Source organism: Bubalus kerabau, chromosome 4, assembly GCF_029407905.1.
Source record: "Bubalus kerabau isolate K-KA32 ecotype Philippines breed swamp buffalo chromosome 4, PCC_UOA_SB_1v2, whole genome shotgun sequence".
Classification (NCBI taxonomy): Eukaryota; Metazoa; Chordata; class Mammalia; order Artiodactyla; family Bovidae; genus Bubalus; species Bubalus kerabau.
This window is the reverse complement of record NC_073627.1, coordinates 2,399,676-2,413,582: the sequence shown is the minus strand read 5'-3', so window position 1 is coordinate 2,413,582 and position 13,907 is coordinate 2,399,676. Positions and strand designations below refer to the sequence as shown.

The 13,907-nt window shown below is 46.7% G+C and overlaps 1 protein-coding gene across 13 annotated transcripts in view; it reads left to right on the top strand.

The window, feature by feature from the left end:
* Positions 1–13,907, top strand: part of LOC129648551 (ATP-binding cassette sub-family A member 9-like) — a 61,571-nt gene that overhangs the window by 32,825 nt on the left and 14,839 nt on the right. For 12 of the 13 annotated variants that reach the window (XR_008712778.1, XM_055574994.1, XM_055574988.1 and 9 more), the window contains 9 exons: positions 1,151–1,258; positions 2,962–3,135; positions 3,649–3,762; positions 3,916–4,035; positions 6,724–6,792; positions 7,493–7,584; positions 8,999–9,119; positions 9,769–9,886; positions 10,532–10,623. Coding sequence is in view for 12 of the 13 variants with exons in the window: in XM_055574994.1 (XP_055430969.1) it covers positions 1,151–1,258; positions 2,962–3,135; positions 3,649–3,762; positions 3,916–4,035; positions 6,724–6,792; positions 7,493–7,584; positions 8,999–9,119; positions 9,769–9,886; positions 10,532–10,623 (1,008 nt within the window). In the remaining variant the exon portion in view is untranslated. The remainder of the gene's footprint in view (positions 1–1,150; positions 1,259–2,961; positions 3,136–3,648; positions 3,763–3,915; positions 4,036–6,723; positions 6,793–7,492; positions 7,585–8,998; positions 9,120–9,768; positions 9,887–10,531; positions 10,624–13,907) is intronic. The other variant, XM_055574990.1, reaches the window with a different exon arrangement.

The window sequence follows — 13,907 nt, the reverse complement described above, 5'->3', positions numbered from 1 at the left end:
GACAATGTTGGCAGGAGGAGTGGGGGCTGAGTTGCTATAAAGACAAGTGATGGGGCACATGGAAAACCAGAGGCGCTCAGTAATTGCACTTACTCTCATTATTGAGGTTAGTACTGTTTTTCTTGGGAATTCTTCAGGTTTCCATGAAAGAATGTTCAGCTGTGACTAGACCAGGGACCAGCTGAATTAGAACTAGAAGACACGCTTGTATAAAATACAATTGGCCGGCCATGCCTGGATCCCGAGTCAGAACCTCCACAGGGGGTGTCGGTGTGCCGATCCGTATCTTCACATCACCCCTTACGTCCCTCTCTGTGTTGAGTCTCCCTTTGCCTCCTTTAAATGATGCCTTGGGCATACTCTGTAGCTCACTGGTCACTTTCTGTTGTCAAAAATTACTCCAGTGCTGTCCAAAACCTCAAGTTCTTGTCCGGTTCAAAGACATCCCTCAGCAGTAGCCTCGTGGGGCTGAGAGAGAGTAAGCAGCTCTCAAGGCTCAGGGTCCCGACCTCAGAGATGAGCAAAGCAGTGAGGCAACCAGTCACCGATGAGATCAAGGCTTCGAGCCAAACCCAAAGCCCTCTTTAACCTGTACAGAGCTTTGCATCGCTTTAACTCAATGCTTTTATGTGGTGTGTGGGCTGACCATTTTTCTCCAAGCCCAGACACCTACCTACTCAATAATTCATACCCGCCAGCACTTTGAAGGCATTTGAGCTTCCTCCATTATATTGAAGGAGAGAAATGGTTCCTCCTACATGTTGAGCTGAACTGACTTGGTCTCAGGTTCTGAAGGTACCACAGTGGCTCCGCCGTCGACAGCCCACGACCTCTGTGTATTAAAAGTCAGCCTGGATGCAGTCAGCGCAGAGCTGGGGCGAAGAGGCTGTGTGGTTATGTCTCCCGTTGCTAACCACGGAGCGTATCCAGTTCAGGCGATGCAATGGAGTTTGCTTCTTCATCAATCAGGATGCACGTTCCAATGTCCCAGCCGCCTTAACACACGACTAAGGAAGCGAAGTTTCAAACAAACAGGACCTTGGGAAGTGCTCTGGGTAGTTAGACCACTTCACGCATTGAAATGATTTGGTTTAGAAATAGTATAAATGAAGCCTATACCTGACCGCCCACGTGTTCGGCATGATTTCAGGAGCACACGTCTTACGAGCACGAGTACCTGGGCATGGCCTTCTTCTGGATCCCTGGGGCGGCCTGCTTCACTCCATACATCGCCATGGGCAGCATCGGTGACTATAAAGTAAGAACAGCTATGGAGCCCCTGTCCTGCTCCGTACCCTGTAACACCCACACGGAGAGTGAGACGAAGTAGATACAGGCAGACGGACGACTGAATCACTCCGCTGTATGCCTGAAACCAACACGACGTTGTCAACCGACTATACTCCCATATAAAATAACAATTAATAAAAGCCGAGCAATAAGAAAAAATGCAACAAAAGGGATTAAGTCAAATTTCTCAAATTTTCCTCCCTGAGGGAAAAAAATGTTTCCTATACTAAGTAGTAATGATAATAAAAAGCAAAAGTCCTTATATGTTCTTTTATATTTTTTTATTGGAGTATAATCGCTTTACCACGTTGTGTTGGTTTCTGCTCTACAAGGTGATTCAGCCGTATGTACACATATATCCCCTCCTTCCTGAACCTCCCCCTCCCCATGCCACCCCTCCCCACGCCACCCCTCCCCAGGTCACCCCAGAGCCCCGAGTGAGCTCCCTGCGCTGTACAGCAAGCTCCCGCCAGCTCTCTGCCTCCGCAAGCCACCCCCTCCCCCCTCCCTCCCTACCTCACCCCTCCCCCCATACCTCACCCCTCCCCCATCCCACCCCCTCCCCCACCCCTCCCCGGGTCACCCCAGAGCCCCAGGCTGAGCTCCGTGCACTGCGCAGCAGCTCCCACCAGCTCTCTGCCTTACACATGGTAGCGTATGTGGGTCAGCGCTACTCTCCCAATTGCTATGTTCTTAACACCCTGTGACCCCGCCCCCATCTTATGACCACACATGTATATGTGCATCGTGCACCTAATTTAAACAATGCTTGAAACAATGGAGGGTCAACCATTTGAATAAAAGCTTGGCAAATATACGGAATATGCTATTTGCCTTAAATGAGAGACCTCAGGAAGGATAGCTCAGAAGGTACCATCAACTGGCTGGGAACCGCAGATTCTGTCTGGTGGGTTCTACTTCCCTGCTGACACCATCCCATCCCTGTTCCCAACGGAGGCGAGGTTCTCCGGTGTAACAGCCCTAAGCAATATACCAGAGTACTTTGGCTTATTGCTGGAAAAGAGTGTCCCTTTAAAGCTTCTTTTTGTGAAGATTCTATAAAAATGTCAGGAACCCACGGTAGACTTTCTGTGCATCCATGGTGCTTCCCTGCCACGCAAGTTCCCTCCTCGTGTTTCCACGTCCTTAGCGTCCTCTGCTGGGGTTCCCTCTGCACCACTGAGCCTTGTGAAAGTTCAGCAGGTGCTGCTGGTGGACTCAAATTAATTTTCACTTACCCTGCTCTTAAACTATCCTTCTCTTGAGCAATTTCTCCCATAAGAAGCAAAGCAAGATGCCAATTATAAGTGTGCTGTTTACATTCAGCATAAAGCTTAAGAATCTTCCAGGAAAGTGTGCACCTCCTTCTCCTGAAACTCTGTGCATCTTGCAAGGCAAGTGTCAGAGGCATCAGTAGCTTTGACAAGAAAAGAATAAGAATCTTCTCACCACGGCAATGCTGTGTAGATCCCTTCTTCCTGGAGACAAGGTGGCATACAGCATTATCAATGCCCCTGAAATAGGAACAGGGCAAGTCACAGTGTCACTTGCTAAATTAGCATAATATATAAGAGAGACATAGGGGAAATGAATGCTTTTGTGCTGCATATTTGCAATTTCCCCAGCCTAAACTATTCAAAACTTTTGACGATTCTTTTGCTTCTTTATCAGAAAAAAGTTCACTCCCAGCTACGGATTTCAGGCCTCTACCCTTCCGCTTACTGGTTTGGGCAGGCGCTGGTGGACATTCCCCTGTACCTCTCGATCCTCCTTCTAATGCAAATAATGGATTACGTTTTTAGCCCAGATGAGTTTGTGTTTATCATTCAAAACCTGGCAGTTCAGGTAAGTGGCAAAAGTTATCAAATGGCTTTCCTAGACTACTTTTCATAAATGTAATTGCTTTATTCATCTTCAGCCAAAGAGCCTCCCATTATGTTTGTTATAGCTTAGATCTGGAAAGCTGAGTTTGAGTTGTTGTTCAGTCCCTAAGTTGTGTCCAGCTCTTTGCAACCCCATGGACTGCAGCACGCCAGGCTTCCCTGTCCATCACTATCTCCAGGAGTTTGCTTAGATTCATGTCCATTGAGTCAGTGATACCATCCAACCATCTCATCCTCTGTTGTCCCCTTCTCCTGCCTTCAATCTTTCCCAGCATCAGGGTCTTTTCCAATGAGTCGGCTCTTCGCGTCAGGTGGCCCAAGTATTAGAGCTTCAGCAACAGTCCTTCCAGTGAATATTCAGGGTTGATTTCCTTTAGGATTGACTGGTTTGATCTCCTTGCTGTCCAAGGGTTTAAATATAAATATGTATTTAGATAGCATTTACCTTAGGTGACTGTAATATTTCTATTTTCAGACCCTGTGTATAATTGGCTATGTCTCATCTCTTGTTTTCTTGACATATGTGATTTCATTCATTTTCCGCCATGGGAGGAAAAATAGTGGCATTTGGTCATTTTTCTTCTTAATTGTAAGTATGCATATGGTGCATGTTATTTTATTTTTAAACTATTTTTAATAGTTCTGAGAATGTATATTTCAATCTTTGTAGTAAGCATGGTGGTAAATTAATATTGCTTTCAGAATGTTATACTTTGCTGAAACTATGCTCTTTTTATTTTAGGTCACCTTCTTCACCATTGTTGCTAATTATCTGAATGAATACGGATTCCTAGGGCTGTTTCTCTGCACCATATTAATACCACCCTTCACACTGATTGGTGTTCCACTCATTTTTTCTGAGGTGAGTAATTTCACATCTGTTCTGGGCTCATGAAATGTGCTGCCGTTGGAGAAAACTTTGGATATGATACAACGTACGTAGAGCCCTCAGCTGGTCAGCATTCGATGCCTGTCTTCAGAAGATCACTTCACGTCCCACAGGCGAGGGTCACAGTCTCCTTCAGGAGGAAACCCCGGCATTCTTTATCAAGGTCAGAGGCAAAGGCACAGTGGTGGAATTTTGCAGTTCTCTTGGTCACTCTCACACCTGGGGGCAAAGAACGTACTGGGAGGTAGCAGAGATGCCCTTTTTCTATTCATTCCAGACACATGAAGTTTAAAGTTCCTAAGAGACGTGCAGTGGGAAATGGCAAGTGGTCACTTGACATAGGAGCCTGAAACTCAGTGTGTGTGTTCAAAACAAAAGCTGAACCCTTGAGATTCACATGCTTATGAGTGATGTTTAAAGCCACAGGACTAGCTTGTATAATCTACAGAGTAAGCGTTGTTAGATTGAAAACAAGATGAAGCATTTGTCTTTGAACTACAAACTTTAAAGATTGGGAAGAGGAGGACTCCACAAACCAGTTTAAGAAGGAGCCTGTGAGGGAGGAGAAAAAAAGGAGGAAATTTGTGCACCAGAATCTCATCTCTGAAACCCACCCTGAACACTTAGGGTAAATAAGAATGTGTGTCGGATGGCAACAAAACATGCTTCAAAAAGGATGGAGGGATTCGTCTAATGAGCGGTCTAGAAAGATGATAATTGAGAAGAAACTGCTGGGCTGGACCACATTAGAGTCCTTGGTGATGTTCACAAGACAGGTTTCAGTGGAAGGGTGGACACAAAAGCTTAGAAGGAGTGAGCTTAGTACAGAATGCAGAGTGAAGAGCCAGTGAGGTGGTCATAGACACATAGTTCTAGGAGCTTTGCTAAAAAGAGTACCAGTGAGATGGAAGAGTGGATGAGTGAGATTAGATTTAGGTTTAAGAAAGGAGATACTGTGCTGATGTGAGAAAAATTTTAGATGAAAGAAAGACGGAAGCCAAGTCCTTGAAGATCTGGGGAAAGATGGCATAAAGAGTACAAGTTGCAGGGGGTGGGAGGGCTCCCGTCACTAAAGCCGGAGTCTTCCAGACGCAGATGGAGAGGATGGACTTGTGCACCCAGGGCGGGGCGGTGGTGGGACGGGAAGGGTGGGGCAAGTCGAGAGAGTGGCATTGACATGTACACACCAGCGCGCATAGGACAGCGAGCTAGCGGGAAGCTGCACAGGGAGGTCGGCTCAGTGCTCTCTGAGGACCTAGAGGGTGGGCTGGGGAAGGCGGCAGTTCAACAGGGAGGGGATGTATGCATATTCATATAGCTGATTCACTCCATTGGCTGGCGGAAACCAACACAACATTGTAAAGAGATTATACTGATCTTTGCCCGGTCCAATTTAAAAAAAAGACGCCACAGGAAAAAAAAGATCATGACCAGAGCATATGGAAACTGAAATAGTCTCCTTTCTTAGGGAGAAAGGGTAAATTATCATCTGAGTGAAGTGAAGGGAGGTCTTGGGACTTTGAAGGTAGAAGAAAAGATGTGAAAAATTGTTTCAGAGGGCAGGTCAGCAGAAGGGAGACAGTGCTAGAGGACCGCCCCCTCCACCGCCGACCCTACTTTCCAAGTGAAGTCAGCAGAGTCAAGTTTCTGCCATCTTGTCTGCTTCTCTTGTGTAACTCAGGAGAAGCAGAGAGTTAGGTTTGACCAGGGTTAGGGTTTTGCCAGGTGAGTTGATGAAGCAAAGGGTCAGAGGCAGCGTTTCTGTATAAAGAGAGTTCATGACAACGGACTGTGGCATCTAAGTTCGGGAATGAGGAAGGGGAGGAGACAAGGAGGGGGTCTGTGGACAGAGGAGTGGTGGGTGGAGCGTCACCAACTCCAAATTATAGAGAAAGAATGCTCAGAATAAAATGGGTGGCCGACAGGGCAAAGACCAGGGAGCCTGAAGTCGATTTTGGATATGATCCAGTCCTTGGATGTTAGCGAGATGACGTCAGGATCCTGGCAGGTCATCCAATATGAAAACAATCATCTTAGATGGTGGATGGCTGTGTTGGTTAGAGATTTACTACATCAGATTAAAGATGCTCAGAAAAGAAGTCTTGGGAAATACAGCTCGAGAAACAAAACAGATCCTTTGCCCCTCATTCACAAAAGAGTTGGGAGACCTTTTAAATAGTACTGATGAAAACCACGCCTTTGAGTGTGTGCAGGTGAAAGCCCAAGTGAAGAGCTTTGTCTTCTGGCTGAGGGACGGTCACAGGTATTCCCCAGAGCAGGGGGAGCGGGTGACGGAGCAGCGCGATGGTTCTATAGCACAGGTGTGGCGAGAAAGGCAGCGGGCGGGGGGTAAGTCCAGGCACGTCTTGCCCTTGGCTTCAGTGGGTCCCACAGCACCACCCAGGTTTCTGCTAGCAGAGCAAATCCTGCTCAGTCCTGCACAGACGCATCTGAGCTACAGCCAAACTCAGGTTAGCAGGTAGGTCGCCAAGTGACCTTGGAAGCGAGGAAGGTGCGCAGTTAGGAACTGACTCTTACCTGATGTAGAAGAGGACTCACGTAAAATGCAGGCGAGTCGTTTAATGGGCATCATTTTTTGTGGGAAGAGATTCACACACAGATCAAGGTGCATCTAAACACCCCTTTCTCCTCGTTCCACAGATTTCTCCGGACTCTGTGGATTACTTGGGGGCTTCAGAACAGCAGGTTGCATTTCTGACGTTGCTAATCGTAAGAAGATGCTTTCATTTAAATGTTCTTGCCTGAGGGGACAGCTTTGTGTGCTCTGTGTTAAATGAACAGTTTTAATTTCACCACTTCAGTTTTAATTCCTCACTTCCGGCATCTGGCCACTAGTTAATACTCATCTGACACTGAGTGGGAAGCCCGACTCTCAGTGCTGTGGGTAGTGCTAGTAACAACTCATTACTATTTCTTTTCTTACAATTATTTTATTTATTTACTTAAAAATAAACAGAGAAGCCTGCATGGGCTCTCTCTGGTTGCAGAGCTGGGGCCGCGCTCTAGCTGTGCCGTGTGGGCTCCTCACTGCCCCGGCTTCTCTCGTGGTGGAGCACGGGCTCTGGGCTCTCAGGACTGAGTGAGCTGTGGTTCCTGGGCTCAGCTGCCCTGTGGCACGTGGGATCTTCCCAAATCAGAGATCGAACCCATGTCCCCTGCACTGGCCGGCAGATTCTTCCCCACTGAGTCACCAGGGAAGCCCAGCTTACTATTTCTGTCATGATTTCTCTTAAGTACAGTAGCACAGACTAGGAGAGCTTCATAAAATATTAACTATATTATCTTTCAATCTTGCGAAAATGTTACCAAATCCTTAAAAGCCTTGTACATGATCAAGCTCCTTAAATCAATTCCAGTATGGAAGTTGCTCTTGTACTGAGGCTCACTGTGATTGTCTTTCTCTCCCCAGCCTTACCTTCATTTCTTCATTTTCCTCTTTATCTTACGATGTCTGGAAATGAAATTTAGGAAGAAACCAACGAGAAAGGATCCTGTGTTCAGGTTAAGAAAATTCAAATACTATTTCATGTCTTATCTTAATACTCATTGTTTGTTGCTAAGTTACTTCAGTCGTGTCTGACTCTGTGCGACCCCAGAGACAGCAGCCCACTAGGCTCCCCCGTCACTGGGATTCTCCAGGCAAAAACACTGGAGTGGGTTGCCATTTCCTTCTCCAATGCATGAAAGTGAAAAGTGAAAGTCAAGTCGCTCAGTCGAGTCCGACCCTCAGCGACCCCTTGGACTGTAGCCTACCAGGCTCCTCCATCCACGGGATTTTCCAGGCAAGAGTACTGGAGTTGGGTGCCATTGCCTTCTCCGACTCATTGTTTAAAGACATTTTAATATGTGTAATTAATTGCATAGAAAGTCTTATGTAGAATTGTTCTGAAGGGACTATGTAGAGTTGCTGTTCAGTCGTTCAGTCGTGTCTGACCTTTGTGACCCCATGGACTGCAGCACGCCAGATTTCCCTGTCCATCACCAACTCCTGGGCACATCTATGTAAGCAGTTGGATAAGTCTAGGCATCCAGGAAGGAGGAGTAGCTGAGCAAAAGGATGAAAGTTGGAATAAACACCACCTTGCTGCAGATTTAAGAAGACAGCTGGAACGAACTTGGAGGCCTGTATTGCAGGACCATGAAAAACTAAACTGAAGCCCGGTACTGGAGGGTCTTGGGTAGAGAAGCTTAGGGAGGGTTTTGAAAGTTACACCGTGGAAGATGAAGACAGATGTGCTTTGAAAACCTCGCCTTACTCAGAAGAGGAATCAAGCTCAAGTCCAGCTTAAGCAAGCAGAGCAGGAGAGGGGCGGGGAGACAGCTCTGTCTTAGGGCATCGGCTGCCAGCGGAAGTTTGGGAGAGAGACAGGGAGCAGCCGTAACCAGAGGTGTGGGATGATGGAGGAGAGGATTCGGTTGGTAGCAGTTGGAAAAGGGTAATTCTGACACACATTCCCAAGAAGCGACGGTGCTCAGTTACTGGTGAGTCCGAGTCCTGGGGTCTGAAGGTCATGCCTCCGATGATAAGCATTTTGGTCCACTGTTGCCACAAAGCCTTCAGAATTCTGAAGTATCTGTGCTAAAATTACAGTTCCTAGGTTCCTTTCACATGCAACCCTGCCTCAAAATCCTTTTCCAGAGAAGTCACGACCGATAAGGAGGGTTATGCTCAGGCAAAAAGCCAGGCTGAAGTGAAAGTAGCATCATTGATGGGAGCAAAGCTGTTTGAAAGGAAAAAGGTGTCGACTAGAAACTTAGAGAGTCTGCTGTGGATTCTCTACCATCTGAGCCACAAGGGGAGCCCCACAGCTACTCAATCTGTCCAAATAATTGATCGCAGTACATACAAAATTCACCATTTTGGGGACATGTTTCCCACTGGAAACCTCTTGGATTCGCACTGTTTTGCTTTTAGAATTTCGCCAAGGAGCAGTGCTGTTTTTCCAAACCCAGAGAAACCCGAAGGAGAGGATGAAGATGTCCAGACGGAAAGAAGGCGAACAGCAGACGCCGTGGCCACCCCAGACGCGGAGGAGGTAGAGCCGTGAAATCGCACGTGGACACTTGACTGTCAGGGCAAGGGGGCCAGTCGCAGTCTTACTTCTCTGAAAACACGTGAGGTTCTTTAGTCCTTACACATGGAGCCCATCGTTTGGCTTCTGTGAGTATGCAATGCCCACAAAGATGAGAGAACCGACTTCTTCATGCCTTTTTCAGAGTTGTAGTTTTGGCAAATAAAGCTAATCATCACAAAACCAAAGCGAGACTTTGTAAGTTTTCTAAACTGAGTAGTTTACTGCAAGCAGTTCAGGGCAGAGAGTTCATCTGAGTGTGTATGTCTTTGTGTGCCTGGGTGTGTCTGTTTGTGTGCCTGTGGGTGTGTTTGTGTGCCTGTGGGTGTGTGTACATGAACACACATCTTCACAGACCTACTGGTTGAATGGATGTCTCTATTCCAGTCTTCGAAGGAAGAGCAAGCAGGAATCGTATGCTGCAGTACAGATGTCTTTTCCCTGAGGGAATGTATAAGACTGGGGGAGTTTGCTGGAAAATGGCAGTTTCTAGGGGGGAGGGCTGGTCTGACTCATGGCATCGAGCAGGAGAGATCTGGACCCGGGGAGGAGGGGACACGCGCTCGTTTCACGGTGAGAATGAAGCTGCATCGGACTTTCCTTGCCTTTCCAGAAACCTGCCATCGTGGCCAGCTGTCTACGGAAGGAATATGCAGGCAGAAAGAAAAACTGTTTTGCCAAGAGGAAGAAAAAAGTAGCCACAAGAAACGTCTCTTTCTGTGTGAAAAAAGGTGGGAACCAGTCGTTCTGCTGGCATCGTGAGGTCTCCTGAAGGGCCTGGCAGGGTCTGAATCCGGGGCTGTCTGCGGATGAACCCAGAGGGCAGCCAGCCCTCCTCCACATGCTACGGCTGAGCCAGCCTGTGGAAAATCTCAGCTATAATTACAATGGTGTTTCCTTGCATAGGAAGACAGTTCTGTTCCATTCAGACAGACACGCAGGAAAGAGCAACGATGAAAAAAATGACCAAAAAGGAGGCGGTCCTTCTGTTAAGAAGGCTGGGCTTATTTTTTAAGTAATATAATTAATTTCACAACAGGGATTCGTTCCCAGGAAGGCACCCCCTGGGGTACCACAGTGCATCCATCCTCACAAACGGCATGTTCTGCAGCGTGTTGGTTAAATGCAAAATGCGCTTCAGATTCCAGCTCAACCTCAGACTGGCTGCATGACCCTGGTCATTTTGTTCTCAATTCTCTTTGCATCTCCATTTCCTTGCCTGCAAAATGAAGCTAGTGACAACACTCAGGTGTGTGTGCGAAGAATAAGTGAAATAATGCCTATGGGTTGACACACGGTGAGCCGTGAAAGAGCATTTGTGTTACTTTGTTGTAACAATTTGCAGGGATAATTCTGAGTGTACCTGTTTCTTTCAGGTGAAGTCATAGGGCTCTTGGGACACAACGGAGCCGGTAAAAGCACAACCATCAAGATGATAACTGGAGACACGAGACCGACCGCAGGGCAGGTGAGTAAGCACACGGAGATGCGCTCCTCAGTGCTGCCAGAACAAACATTTCCAGTGACCGTAGATGCCAATCTCAAAAATATTTATCTGGTCCTTTCTTATTAATCATTGTGACTTATGCATTGAATGAAGAGGGCTAATGAAAAATGTCTCTCCTTAATTCCAAAAATAGTTAGGCACCGAAGCCTATGTATTATCTATTCTATGCCTTCTACTGAGTGAAAAATAGACACACTCACAGGAAACATTTGGGAAAGTAAAGCTAAACATTAGCTTTGTTCACGGTCAAAAGTCTTTCTTTTTTTTTTTAAACTTATGTATCCTGAGAATTTGCTGAATCGGACTGCCAAGATCCAGGGTTTATTCAGAAAATAGAACTCTTAGATTAGTGAAAAATTGTCCATGTTCCAAAGCAAAAAACCACAATAGCATATGAATACAGGGGGGTGCTATGCCTGGGCCAAGTTGTGTAAAGTAATGGACAGAGGATTGAAGGATTGCAACTTTGTCTTTTTTGTTGTTCTTTTTTTAAAATAATATTTATTTATTTATCTGCAATGGCTCTTAGTTGCAGCATTGAACAGGGATTCAGGGATTGAACCTGAAGTTATAGGGCTCAATCCCAGGTTCAGGGATTGAACCTGGGCGCCCCCCCACATTAGGAGCACAGAGTCTCAGCCCCCAGGCCACCAAGGAAGACCCACAGTATCACACGTTTGAAGGGCAGACGCTGTTGACACTGGTCAGAAGGTGAAGGCCAGAGGGCGTGCTCACCATGAGAAGCTGATGGCACTCTTGGTTTCCGTTCCCCTCTCACTCCTCGGCAGCCAGAGCGGTCCTTAGAAAAATGCAGAAGTGCTCATGCCATCACCCTGCTTATAACCCCGCAGCTGGAGTGCGTCCAGAACCTTCACCGGGGCCGCAAAAGGCCCTGTAGGGTCTGGGCTCCGTTGATGACCTTGGCTCCCACTAGCCTTCCGTGGTCTTCCCACTGTGAGACCCTGGGGTGTACTCTCCCGGAGGCTGGAGTGCTCTGCCCTCGGCTCTTCGTGTGTCTGCTCATCTCCTTCTCATCACTTTAAAATCCACATCCCCAGAGGCCTTTCCCTGTGACACTCGGAGCTAACACCTTTATTGCCCTGAAAGCGATCAGCGGGCGCTGCGATTCACTCACGTGCATGCTTGCTGATGTGTTTCCTGTTTCTCTCTCTAGACTGAAAGTTCTAGGAGGCCAGGTTAGCGAGGGCTCTCCTCCTCAGTCCCGGGCAGAGACGACACAGCCCCGACGTCACTGGCTTGCCGTCCCTGGGCAGGCCCCAGTTCCCACTCCCAGCTCTACCTCAAATGGCCTCCTGCACGATTCCAACAAAGGAGGCTTGTTTGTTTCCTCATGCGTGAAACAGGACTATCCAGCTAACGCCCCAGTCGGGTCGGGTTTTTCTGAGGCCAAAATAATTTAAAACACAGAAAATGTAAGCACTGGTACACACACCTGTTGTTATTATTATATGGCACAGTATCCGGCTCATAAAAAATAATAAATGCATGTATTTATTGATTCCTATGTGCCAGACTAATGCTGAGAAGTTTCCATTTACCTTAGTTCAGAATTTCTCAGGTTTGGCCCTGGGGACATGTTGGGGTTTGGGGGGCCAGGATGCTTGTTTTTGTTGTTTGTCTTCTCTTTTTTTAAACTTAAAAAATATCTTTTTATTTCACATTGCCAGTTAACGATGTTGTGATAGTTTCAGGTGAACAGCAAAGGGACTCAGCCATGCATACACATGTATCCATTCTCCCCCAAATTCCCCTCCCATCCAGGCTGCCACATAACACTGAACAGAGTCCCCTGTGCTGTACAGCAGGTCCTTGTTGGTTATCCACTTTAAGTATAGCCACGTGTATGTGTCCATCCCAAACTCCCTAACTATCCCTTCCCCCAGCCCATCCCCCTGGCGACCATAAGTTTTTTTCTGCATCTGTGAGTCTGTTTCTATTTATCAGTTCAGTGCAGTCACTCAGTTGTGTCCGACTCTTTGTAACCCCATGGACTGCAGCACGCCAGGCTTCCTTGTCCATCACCAACTCCCCGAATTTACTCAGACTCATTTCCATCAGGTCGGTGATGCCATCCAACCGTCTCATCCTCTGTCGTCCCCTTCTCCCACCTTCAGTCTTTCTTAGCATCAGAGTCTTTGCCAATGAGTAAGTTCTTTGCATCAGGTGGCCAAGTTATTGCAGTTTCAGCTTCAGCATCAGTCCTTCCAATGAATATTCAGGACTGATTTCCTTTAGGATGGACTGGTTGGATCTCCTTGCAGTCCAACAGTCCAAAGGACTCTCAAGAGTCTTCTCCAACACCACAGTTCAAAAGCATCAATTCTTCGGCGCTCAGCTTTCTTCACAGTCCAACTCTCACATCCATACATGACCACTGGAAAAACCATAGCCTTGACTAGATGGACCTTTGTTGGCAAAGTAATGTCTCTACTTTTTAATATGCTGTCTAGGTTGGTCACAGGTTTTCTTCCAAGGAGCAAGTGTCTTTTAATTTCATGGCTGCGGTCACCATCTGCAGTGATTTTGGAGCTTAAAAAAAATAGTCTCTTAGGGTTTCCATTGTTTCCCCATCTATTTGCCATGAAGTGATGGGACCGGATGCCATGATCTTAGTTTTCTGAATGTTGAGCTTTACACCAATTTTATCATTCTCCTCTCTCACTTTCATCAAGAGGCTGTTTAGTTCTTCGCTTTCTGCCATAATGGTGGTGTCATCTGCGTATCTGAGGTTTCTGTTTTTAAATAAGTTCATTTGTATCATTTCTTTTTAGATTCTACACATAATGTCATACGATATTCCCCCTTCTCTGTCTTACTTCACTCAGTATGACAATTCCTAGGTCCATCCATGTTTTTAAGCTTTTTATTCCATTTTGGCACAGTGGTTGATCAACAGTCTGACACCTGTGTCATTTTGGACCAGATCATTCTTATTATGAAGGGCCGTCCTGTGCATTGCGGGATATTTAGCAGCATCCTTGGCCTCAACCCCCTAGATTCTCAATCAGGACAACACAAGTGTCTCCATACGGGCCAGGTGTCCCCTGGCAGGAGGGCTGGAAAAAACTAGCGTATTTAATCTTCACAATATACTTGTGAAATATCCCGTGATTGTAACGATTTTAACTTTGGAAAAACAGAATCTTCAATAAATACCTGCTCCTATGGATGTTTGGATCAGTAAATGAAGTCAAGCATTGGACGGCCAGGCTTACCAGGTGGCT